Source organism: Macrotis lagotis, chromosome 3 (genome assembly GCF_037893015.1).
Source record: "Macrotis lagotis isolate mMagLag1 chromosome 3, bilby.v1.9.chrom.fasta, whole genome shotgun sequence".
Lineage (NCBI taxonomy): Eukaryota > Metazoa > Chordata > Mammalia > Peramelemorphia > Peramelidae > Macrotis > Macrotis lagotis.
Genome location: NC_133660.1, coordinates 57,982,789 through 57,995,317, shown reverse-complemented (window position 1 = coordinate 57,995,317; position 12,529 = coordinate 57,982,789). Strand labels below are relative to the sequence as shown.

General features: G+C 42.1%; 1 protein-coding gene across 2 annotated transcripts in view; it reads right to left on the bottom strand.

Annotated features, from left to right (window-relative positions):
- The window catches only part of PAPSS1 (3'-phosphoadenosine 5'-phosphosulfate synthase 1), a 118,727-nt gene extending 107,271 nt beyond the window's left edge, over positions 1 to 11,456 (bottom strand). The window contains exon 1 of one of the 2 annotated variants that reach the window (XR_012476902.1): positions 11,327 to 11,456. Coding sequence is in view for 1 of the 2 variants with exons in the window: in XM_074228742.1 (XP_074084843.1) it covers positions 11,327 to 11,386 (60 nt within the window). In the remaining variant the exon portion in view is untranslated. The remainder of the gene's footprint in view (positions 1 to 11,326) is intronic. The other variant, XM_074228742.1, reaches the window with a different exon arrangement.
- Positions 11,457 to 12,529: the final 1,073 nt, after the last annotated feature.

Below are 12,529 nucleotides of genomic sequence, written 5' to 3'. Positions count from 1 at the left end.
GTTTTCTTGGCAAAGGTATAGGAGTTTACCATTTCCTTCTCCAGTTTATTTTACAGACAATGAAACTAAGGCAAAAAGCGTAAGTGACTTGCCCAGAGTTAGTAGCTGATAAGGATCTGATACCAGATTTGAACTTATAAAGATGATTCTTCCTGACCACAGCCCAGACATTCTATTTACTTTGCCACCAAGCTACCTCTTTGATCAACACAATAACCCACAGTTCCAAAAGGAAGTGTGAAATATATTTTAATATGCCATCTAACTACAGACAAATGACCTAATGGATTCAGAGTGCAGATTAAAGCTTTTTTTCCTTGCCTTTTATTTGTAAAATGACTGCTGTGGAAACTTGTTTTGACTACATATTTTAATGAGCTTTGTTTTTTTTGTTTCTCTTGCCTTCTCAAAGCCTAGAGGAAGGGAGAGAATCTGTAAATGAAATAAAATTCAGTTAAAACAAAAAATAAAGAGTAAATGGTATCATTGTAAGGGATTTTGGGTAAATGGAAAACACTGCCTTCCTCCAAAGCAGGCCTATTCCTAGAATTATGATAATATTTGATAGTGTTTGTAGCAACATAATGATAGCCCTTCTCTGAGAACCCCAGACTTATTGCAGACATTTGATCTCTGAATTTTTCAGGACAGCCCATTTTAAAACTAGAAATTCAAGTTTGCATATTACATGCTGAATTTCTCTAAAAATTCTCTGCAAGCAAATGCCAGAGTTTTTTCTGACTACCACTTTATTGATATAAATCTGCTCCCAAGTCTTACACTATACTTTGAGGCATTATAAAGAGTTTGTTTGGGTCAGCGTAGGCTAAAACTGGTACATTTATGAGTCATTTGACCAAATCTTTAAAAGTTTGCTCACAAACTTCATTCAATGGTCTCCAAAAGGCACTAATGGTTGAAGTTAATGATTTTTTTGTCACTGTTTTTTTATTCTTTGCAATCATACATACATACATATTCTTGAATAATGAGGTTTAGCAATAGCAACATAATTCTATACTAGAAACTGAATCCTAGGAAAGACACTAATTCACAGACTCTTTGATCATGGCCAGCTGAGAAGTGTTTCTATGTTTTTCTGGATCAGTGGTTATTCCTTTGCTAAGATACTATGTGACCCAAATACTTAACAGAGCACTACAAAAATGGCATTTATCAATTGCCAATTTTAGATCAGCTTCCTCATTCTTTAAAATCTAACACTCTTTCTTCAGTCTTTCCTCATGTTGTTCTAATGTTTTTCTTCCAAATACATGAATGTAAAATTTACATACTGGGATATGAGCAAGATTTCTCAGGAAGTGACATGGATGAAATGGAACAGGATGTGAAAGACTAGAGGCAAGCAGACCAGTAAGGAGGTCATTTAAATCATTCAGAGGGAAGAGAAAAAGTCTTAAAATAGTATACTTTATACTAAAGAGATTATGGAACCCTCTACAGCCATACCTGCTCCTTTCTAGCTCCACCCTTCTTACATAAGCAATGCCCATTAAAAAGGTAAAAGATCAGTTTAACTTCTGTATAGTATCTTGGAATTATATCCCAAAAGTGACTAAACTATTCATGCCCTTTGGCTCAGTGACATCCTCTCCTAACCTTATGCCCCAAAGCTACAAAGAGGAGAAAAAAGACCCATGTGAACAAAAAAATACTTTAAAGCAGAACTTTTGTTACAGAAAAGAACCTGAAATAAAGAAGGTGGCCATCAACTGGAAAATGGTTGGAAAAATAATGATATAAGACTATAAGACATAATAAATAACAAATTGAGGAAGATAACACAGAAAAGACTCCAGAAAAGCAGGGGGATAAAGTATTCAGGTATTCAGTTAAGGGTAATGTAAAAAAAGCTTACCTTTTGAAAGAAGACAACAAATAAAAGGCTACAGAAAACTGAGACTCATCTGAACTGATGCAGACCAAAGTAAGCAGGATCAGGCAAACTATTGTTACATGGTCCACAGAATTATAAAAGTAAAAAAAAAAAATAATAAAACCACAAATTTTTTTTGGTTTTTGCTAGGCAATGAAGTTAAGGTCACCTTGCCCAAGGTCACCTAGCTAGGTACTTATTAAATGTTTGAGGCTGAATTTGAACTCAGGTCGTCCTGACTCCAGGGCCTATGCTCTATCCACTGTACCACCTAGCTGCCCCCCAAAACAAAAACTTTTAAAAAACTTAAGAATTTGATTGAGGGGCGGCTAGGTGGCGAAGTGGATAAAGCACCAGCCCTGGAGTCAGGAGTACCTGGGCTCAAATCTGGTCTGGCCTTGGGCAAGCCAATTAACCCCATTTGCCTTGAAAAAAAAAACCTAAAAAAAACAAAGAATTTGATTGAAAAACCAATCATAACTCCAGAAGTCTGATGATGAAGCATGTGTCTCTTTTCTTTGCAGAAGTCAAGAGGTTAAAGTCTTTTAAGTATAAAATGAAACATCCATTTTCAGACATAACACAGACAACACAAATTTGTTTGCTCCATTATACGTGTTTGTTAAAGGGCGAACTTTAATGGGGAGTAAACTGTTATGGGAATAGTGATAGTAGTGCCCCCAAAAAAATCATTTAAAGATTTTAAGAATACACAAAATAAAAGTTTATTCAGAAAAGGACATAGCCAAGAAGGGGTCAGTACCACTACGTTAAAGCTAATGTATACTTTAAAACAAAAATAAATTATTCATATATATATATATATATATATATATATATGGTAGATTCATTGCTTATGCAAATCACTTTGGCAGTCTATTGCATGTACAAATGTTCATATTTGTTAATAACTGTCTAATTTTTAATAAATAAATTTACAGGTTAGAAGTTTCTATAAGTAAATGATATCAAGCATCATGAGGATTTTTCAGAAAGCTGTTTCAGGTTTCAATATGTGAAAGTACAACAGAAAAACTAGGTAATCTTTTTTAAGTAGCAAGAAATATAGTATCTCTCCTTCACAACCCACGCCCATTGAAAAAATTATAAAACAAATTTATTCTAACAAAGCATAGTGGAGAAAAACAAGTTCCTTTATCAGCCAAGTTAAAAAAGCTTGTCTCATTCTGCAACCTGAATCCACCATCTTTCTGTCAAAAAGTGGTTAAGTTAGATAGATAATGTTCCATCAGCAGTCCTTTGGAAGAGTAGATGATAATTGTACTGATCACAATTCTTATTGCTTTCAAAATTGTTTGCCTTTAGAATATTGTTGTCATCGTATAAATTGTACTCCCTTTTCAGCCCATTTCATTTTCATTAGTTTAGAAAAGCCCCCAAAATTAGTAATTTTTACAATATAATTACTAGAGTATAAATTCACTCTGATTCAGATCAAAGTCTTTCAATGCCTGTTTGAAATCACTTATTTCATACAGTACAAAACTGCATTCATATACCACAATTTGTCCAGTCATTCCCTAAATGATGGGTCTCTCCCTAGGTTTTCAGATTTAAGGAAGGTTTTTCTTCTTGTTTTTTACACCCCAAAAAGAGCTTCTATGAGTATTTATATCCATAGGGCTTCTTTTCTCCTTTGATTTCTTTTGGGTTTAGGCCTAACAGTGTTATAGGTGAGTAAAAGGGCATGCACCATTTAACAACTTTCCATAAATAATTCCAAATGCTTTCCAGAATAGCTTTACCTATTCTCAAGCATGTAAAGACTTTCCCTGATGAAATGGGTAGATGAGACCAATTATTCCAAAGGAAGACAGCTGAAGCTGGCAATGGGTAGCATTTAGAGTTTGGTCAGGCATCGAAGATGCCAAGGTCATCCACTGCATCCACTCCATTCATCTTGACTTTTGTTCTAACACTAAACTTTGATGACCCAGGAAGAGAGAGGATGAAGACTGTGCAACCCAGCCTCACTTAAATCCTATTCACCTGGAATATCATTGGTTCTCTTCAAAAAGAAGGGCAGACAACATTCACAAGTCCACTAATAGGCATCCATGTGTCTCTCTCTTCATCTCCCACCTGGCTGATCTCCTGGACCACACCTGCTCTCTCCAGTAACTCATCTTCCAAGATTAAATCAACTCTGAAACTCACTCCTCCTCAGCAGTCTAGGACTCTTCCCTCTCTCTCTGAAGGAGGTAGAGAGCAGATAGCAGTGAGGTCCTCCAAACCTCCATTTCAGAGGACTCAAGGCTTGGCCCTCCAAGTGTCTAGCACCCCATGGTGCAGATCTTCATCAGATCTCAGGGTAAGGGTAATTCCCTCCCCTTCATCCATTGCATTTTCTCATTAAATTTTTGAGTTTTGTGAGGGCAAGGACTATCTTTTACCTTTTTTTTTTGGGGGGGGGGTATACCCAAGCTTAACAGTCTAGTACAAAGGAGGTGATTAATTAATAAATGTTTACTGACCAACTGAACAATTCTCCTGAGTCCCTTCAACATTTATCTCTTTTTTTGATATCTTTGTCAGTCTGAGAGTGTGAGGCACAGAACCTCAGAATTCCTTTAATTGGCATTTATCTTTTCAGTGGCCCTGGATACAGAAGATGATCTTGGTCTTTTTAAGCTTTTAAGTTTTAACAGGTCTCAGACTGAGCCAAGACCCATTAAGGGATTAAGACCAAGTAAGAAAGAAATGAAACAAAGAATGGCCTCATTTACATAGTCAAAAAAAAAAAATCACTATCTGAGAGGGAAATAGCCTCAGAGTTTCTGGTCAAAACAGAAACAATTACTATCAATTACTATTTATATTTACATATTACAAATCTCCAGTCTTCTGGATTCAAATAAGGCAATAGGATCCAGGTGACTCCAGAGGAGAAATTGAAGTTAGTGTCTTTCCCTCACTTAAATTCAATTCACTTGCATATCATGGCATCACCTCCCTGATGTCATGGCCCTCTCCAAGAATGATGGATAAAGAACAACCCATGTGAGTAATAAGAGCTGACCCACTGCTGGCCAGTTGGGCAATAAAGCTCCTTCCTTCCCTTTCTGTTCTTCTTTCCTTTTCCTTCCTTCTATTCACATAGGGTATCACAACCTTACTTGCAGGAGTTCTGCCCAAAGGAATGTAAAATTTGACCAACCAAGAGCAGCATGAGTGGGAAGACATAACCCTTAATAAATATTAATAAATAAACATTGCTTACTAAATATTTGATGGTTGAAAGATTGATCTACATCATTCAGAAATTTGGTATTCCTTCTTAGCAGAACCAGTGCTACTTCCTCCTTCAAACCTTCCCAGATGCTTCCCCACCCCCATTTTTCATAGTCAAATACTAAAGAATGAGGATATAAATGCAAGTAAAAAATCCCTGCCCTCAAGAAATTTACAAACTAAGGGAAGATAACACAGAAGAGATTCCAAAAAAGCAGGGGGATAAGGTATTCGGGTATTCAGCTAAGGGTAAAGTAAAGAAGCTTACCTTCGGAGGGAAGACAACAAATAAAAGGCTACAGAAAAGCAGAGGGAAAGGTACTCAGCTAAAGACAATGTAGAGACTCTCCAGGAGAGTCAAGAGTGGAAATACCAAAGGAGTGAAGACATGGCTGGTCTGGGCATCTTCTCTAAAATAAAGATTCTAGGAGTAACCAGTCAATCAGAAAATAAGGCTGCAAGAGCAGAGAGAACTTCCAAAGTGGGAAATGAACTTAAAGGGTGAAGAGGTTTCTAGGTTATTGTAGATAAAGTCTGGTAGAGTCAGAAGGGCAGCATCAAGTTTCTGTATACTCTATGTGTAGAATAGAAGCTCCTCATTACCAGAAAAACATAGTACACCCTAACAGCAGCATGGGAATGATGATCAACCTTGATGGACTTGCTCATTCCCTCAGTGCAACAATCAGGGACAATTTGGGGCTATGATGGAGAATACCATCTGTATCCAGAGAAAGAATTGTGGAGTTTGAACAAAGACCAAAGACTATTTACCTTCAATTTTGTAAAAAAAAAAAAAAAAAAAAAAAAAAAAACCCACTTTATTTTATTATGTAATTTTGCTATCTCTTATACTTTATTTTTCTTCCTTAAGGATAGATTTCTCTCTCATCACATTCAACTGAGATCAATGTTTATCATGGAAACAATGTAAAGACTAACAGAATGCCTTCTGTGGGGGGGGGGGGGCGGGAAGCAAGAATGGGAGAAAAATTGTAAGACTCAAAATAAATAAAACCTTTCTTAAGAAAAAAAAAGAGTAGAGGGGCAACTAGGTGGCACAATGGATAGAGCACCGGCCCTGGAGTCAGGCGTACCTGAGTTCACACTTAATAATTACCTAGCTGTGTGGCCTTGGGCAAGCCACTTAACCCCATTGCCTTGCAAAAACCTAAAAAAAGAAAAGAGTAGAAGTACCTTGAGACTTGAGTATTTTTCATTTCAAATTCTAATATTGTGTCTGGCACATTTGGAAAATGTTTATACAACAGAAATTGATATATCTCTAACTGAACTTAGTTTCCTTTGCTTACCAAACCACCAGTTCCCCTCAACTTCCTTATTTTAATCCCTGACACAACTATCTTCTCAGTCATTTGGGCCCAAAGCCACAAATTTATCTTTTGACTGTTCCCTCTCTGCTCCTGACTCTACATCCAATTAGCCACCAAGTTCTACCTACCTTTATTACTGACATGGGTCTCAGAGTTCTTTTCATCTTTTCCTTCATCTATCTATAGGTCCTTGACCATAATGCAAGCCACATTCCTCTCTACCTAGCCCTTCTGTTACCTGCCTCTCCTTTCATTCAGACAGGTCCTACATACCAACTACAGAGAACCTCTGGTGAACAGAAATTTAATAAGGCCATATCTTGCTCAGAAATCTTCAAGAGAATAGAATTCTCCTTCTATAGTGTTACCAGCCCGCCTATCTCTTATTACTAAATTCAATTCCACCCACATTAGTTTCCTCACTACTCAATGAAATATCATAAACATTTATGAAACTTTTACTATAGGTAAAAGGAGATATAAAAATAGTATTTAAAAAGTAATCCTTGCCCTCAAGAGGAGCATAATCTGGTGGAAACGAGAGAGCAGGAAAACTATCATATTTGGTATGATTCTAAAATTTTTGTGAGCAGCTCAAAGGAAAGGTTCAGACACCATTGTATTACAAATCTAAGTGGAAAGATCCTCCTTAGGAGGGAAAGGTTTTCTAGAACAGGTCACTCCTGAGCTGGGAGTTAAGGGAAGGATTTTTAGGGAGATGTGGAATGTGTTATGATCACTCCAAATTCTTTGACCATGCTTTTCCCTTCCCCACCACATCCAAATATTAACACAACTTTCAAAGTTAAAACCAAGCCCTTTCTCTTCCCCAGGCTGCCCCTCCAAATTCCCTCTTTGCTAAAGTGCTAATTGGTGGGAAGAGAAAAGGAACAATTCAACACCTGCTCCATGCCAGACTGAGCTAAGAATCTCACAAACTTCATTTGAGCTTCACAACAAGATTGGGAGGAAGGCGCTATTAAAATCCTCATTTTACAGCTAAGAAAATAGAGATAAGCAGAGAAAGCAACTTGCCCAAACATCTAGGAAGTATTTGAGGCAGGATTTGAACCCAGGTTTTTCTGACTCCAGGCCCAGGACCCTATACACTGGGCCACCTGTCTACTATTTGGTTTTACTCAGGTGGCCAAGAGGAAAGAGTCCTGAGAATACAGAAGACTCCCCTTCTTAAATTCAAATCTGGCCTCAGACACTTCCTAGTTGTGAGACCCTGTGCAATTCACTTGTCACTTATCCCTATTTGCCTTGGTTTCTCATCTGTAAAAATGAGCTGGAAAAGGAACTCATTAAAAATCAATCCAATCTTTACCAAAAAAGCCCCAAATAGTATCACAAAGTCAAAAAAACAACAACAACAAAATCCCTCCAGATAAGATCAGAGATTTAGAGCTGGATGGAAGAGATAAAGTCCAAGTCATTCCTTTTACAGAAGATGAAAGTAAAGAGATGGAGTGACTTCCCCAGGTTATATAATATTTTAGGCAAGATTTGAAGTCAGGCATTCCTGACACCAAGTCTCTATACTCTGTTTAATTTTCCATCAAGCCAGGTTAATTTTCTTCCATTTCTTCTGTATCATCCTCAGAGGACACAGTGTTATGTATATCGAGAGGCTTTGCTAAATACTATCAAATAAATAGCAGACTCTTGGATAACTGACTTTCTGAGACAGTCACAAAAAACTAACTGAGCCTTTAGTTTAAACCTTATTTCCCACTAAACCTTTATTTAGGGGTTTTTTTTGGCAAGGCAATGAGGTTAAGTGACTTGCCCAAGGCCACACAGCTACGTAATTATTGTCTGAGGCCACATTTGAACTCAGGTCCTCCTGACTCCAGGGCCGGTGCTCTGTCCCCTGCACCACCTAGCTGCCCCTCACTAAATCTTTTGTAAGAGGCACTGAAAGTTAACAGTGTCATAACTATTAAGAAACAGCAAAAACACCATTTTCTATAGAAAGCCATTCCTGATTCTTCCTATTGCTACTGTCCTCCCTCCTTCCCAGACTACCTTGTACTTAATTGCTTTGTATCTATTTGTATTTATTCACTCAGACTTGTAAGCTCCTTGCCTCATTCTCTATCCTCAGGACCTGGAAGAATGCCTGATACAGAGCAAGGTGCTGGAAGCTGACCCCTCCCCACTAGCTCCTGACACGGCCACCTTCACCCAGGTACCTTCCTCCCCACCCCCCATCTTTCAGCTTTCCCTTTTATGAACAGACATCCTGCATTAGAATGTAAGTGGCCAAGGATGGAATACTGTCAGGCTCTAAGAAATGACAGGAGGGATGGTTTTCAGAAAAACCTGGGTAGATTTTTATGAACTCACACAAAATGAAGTGAGAAGAATTTGAACATTGTACACAGTAATAGTAATATTGTGAGATGATCAGCTGTGCTATTCTGATCAATAAAACGATCCAAGACCATTCCAAAGAAGTTAAGGTGAAAAATGCTATTCACCTCTAGAGAAAGAACTGATGGAGTCTGAATACAGATAGAAGCAAACTTTTTTTTACTTAATTTTTCTTGGGGCTTTTTTTCCTGTGTTTTCTTTTACCACACAGCTAACATGGGAATGTTTTGCATGACTTCACGTGTGTAAATATATACCAAATCATTTGCTCTAGAAGGGACAGGCATCATCATAGTTACTTAGTCCTTTCCTACTTTGCCCTCCTCTTCCCTTTGCTAAAGAGAGAACAGAGAGGGGAGAACAGAGAAGGGAGAGGAGAGAGGGGTTGGATTTTTTTTTTAAACCCAGGGCAACTATTGACTCAACAGGTTTCCCCAGAGCTTGGCACATAGTAAGTGGTTAATAAATGCTTGTTGACTTCAACGGGCTCCAATAACTTGTTCTATGTCCCAAATGTGAGGTCCCTTGATATCCTTATAAACTGAAGTCTTACAGCAAATGAGAAAGGAACACGGTGCCCTCAGGACAATAGACGTTCCCCCATCAAAGCTTAGCTCCTCCCTCTTTAGGAAGGAGAGAATTTGAAACTACAAATTTTAAAAAATATATTAAAAATTTTTACATGTAATTGAGAAATATTAATGAAACAAAAATCTATTGGAGGGATGGAGTAATGTAAGCTCCTTCAGGATGGGGCCTGGTTTTCCTTTTTTCTTGTATTTGTATCCCCAGCACTTAGCAAACAGAAAGCAATTGTTTGCAGTCTGTTTGACAGTGCCAGATCTGTGATCCTAGAAATTAAGTAAATGTGTATTTTATAATTCGAAAAGCACTTTCAAATATATCATCTTTTTTAATTACCACGATAATATGGGAAACCAATTCCTTCTACACCTGAGGAAATGGATAACAAGGAAGTTAAACTACTAATAGAATTTAAGAATTCTCCAAAGGACCAAGATGGTAAGTGCTTTTTTTTTTTTAAATACACAAGGAAAAGAAAGTAGAGATAGGATGAAAACTTTTATTTCAAAATAAAAATATATTAAAAGTTTACTTCAGTTGTTAAATGATTTGCCCAAGATGACATAGCTATTGACTAGTAATTGATAACTATCTTAGAGCTGCCAGACTTGGAGCCAAGACCTGAGCCAAGGACACTAACTGGCTGTGCAACCTTGACAAGTTGCTTTAAGTGCCAATTTTTCTCTGTTTCCTCTGCATTTAGATAGAAAAATAGCATCTATATCTCAGTGTTGTTATGAGAATCAAATGAGAGATTTGTAAAGTGTCTTGCAAACCTTAAAGTACTCTATAAATGTTACTAGTGACTGTTAAATCTTGTACACTGGCTGTACAATAATGAAGTCGAATTTGCAAGATTGGGTGTTTGGATTCCTTAATCTTTTGGGTAGTGCATCTATCTAGATCATACCTTTGAGTAGGTTAGGGATAAGGTTGTCTTCTATGGAGGAATGCTTAGCCAATCCTGCTGGGACTGGAATTTCAGGTGGTCTGTCTGCTCTTTCCACTAATGGAAAGCTAGCTGCCTTTCACCTTTCTTTCTGCTCATGCCATATGGGGATCAGTGAAATGATTTAAGATAAGAGGACACCTGGAGAATCAATCAGCCCCTGAGCAACCTAGAAATACTGGCCATAAAATAAAGAAAACATAATTGCTTGCCTTTAGAAGGTGGATTTTTTTTTAACACATCTAAGGAAACTAGGCATTTGATAGGCTCCCCAGAGGTTGACAAATAGTGCGCTGCTATTAACTGCTAGTAGTCCTGACCTGGATCCATCAGCTTGTGCCAGGACCCAGACCAGAGGCCCACGATGCCCCGATAAACGTGGCTTACAGCCAGTGGGAAGGGAGAGATGCCCTCAGAACAGACGTGGCTTCAGCACCGAGCTGCTGCTGCCGGGGAAGCTGAAACCGGTGGAACCACACACCCTCCAAGATACCCAGGCTCCAGGGCAGCCACCAGGCTGTGCCCCTCATTCGCGGCTCGTGAATGGCTACATTGTTGCAGCTCTGACCCTCCGACCACAGACGCGGGGGGGGGGCTGCGACGCGCCAGGGGCAGGCGGGGCCCGGGGGAGTCCGGGAGCAGCGCCCACCCGGCACCCTGCAGGAATGCCCTCCAAGCCCCCCGCCCATGGCAGGCGAGACGAGGAGCGTGAAGGCCGGGGGAGGGCGCGGCGGGGGGCCGTCCGCAGCCCACCCGCCAGCCTGGGGAAGAGGCGCCCCCGCCTCCCCGGGGCAGGCTCGGGGGCGGGGGCCGCGAGCACCCGCCGACCCTGCCACATCAGCACAGCGCCCCGCCCCCGGCGCTGGATCCCCGGGACCCCAGGCCGCCCGCCCGCCCGCCCGCCTCCTGGTGCCCGCCTCGGGCGCTCACCCAGCTCTGCACTTGGTTGCTCAGCTTGACTTTCTTGCACAAGCTCCCGGGGAGGTCCATGACGGCCGAGGCGCACTCTCAGACTGGAGGATGCCCCCGGGCCGGGCTGGGAAGTAAGGAAGACGCGTGCGGGGCGGGGCGGGGCGGGGCCTGGAGGGGCGGGTCACGGGGCGGGGCGGGGCGGGAGGAGGGCGGGCGCGTGCGCAGAAGCCGCACAGCGGGCGGACCGCTCTCCTCAGCACCGGCCGGCGGAGAGGCGGGGCCTAGAGCGAGCGGCCTGCGGGGGCGGGGGGCGGAGCGGGAGCGCGCGCGCGCACGCCGCCAGGGTAAACCAATAGGGAAGGCGGGGGCAGAGGAAGGCTCGCGTCCGCGCCCGGAGGGAGGAGCGTCGGGGCCCCGCGCGCCTGCGCCTGGGGAGGGGCGCCCGAAGGCCGGGGAGCGACCGACGGCGACCTCCCGGCTGGGGCGCGTCCCTGCTCCGCCGCCTCTCGCCGGCCGAACCCCGCGGGCTGCGCGTGCGCACTGGCGTGGCGGAGCGGGCCTGGCCCGGCCCAGGTTTTGTCTTTTTCCTTTAAACCCTCCCACGCCTGTCTAATAGGACTTTCTTTTCCTCGCCCAATTTCTGCATGATTTTGCCTTTTTTTTTTAATTTGAAGGCTAGCCCCTCCCCACGCTTATCCGATGTAGACTTGGAAAGAGGAGGTTGCGATGAAGGAGCGTTCCTAACCTTGGAGGATAGCCTGCGGGGCCTGAAGCTGTCATGGAGGGGCCCCCAGAGGGAGGGAAAGCCTCCCTTCTCCCGCCGAGGCTCCTGGGCTGTGAAAGGGAGGGAGCGCGCTCGGGGCCGGCCGGCCGCAGCCGCAGCGGCCTCCGGGAGGTCCGGCCGCGGGCGGCCGAGTGGACGTGGACCGGACACGCACGCCGGGGCCGGGGAGCCCGAGCCCTGCTTGCCAAGCGACGTGGCCCGGACTGCGGACGCGCTCATCCCCGCCCTGGCAAGAGTGGGACACCCAGACTCGCAGCTTAGTGTCCGCACTGCTCAAGTGCTGCGGATTACATTTGAATTCTGTTCTTGCTGGGGGCTTTTTCCTTCTTTTTTTATTTTTTGTAATTCAAGATTTTATTTTGAGTTTTACAATTTTTCCCCTAATCTTGCTTCCCTCCTCCCCCCACCCCCCACAGAAGACAGTCTTTACATTGTTT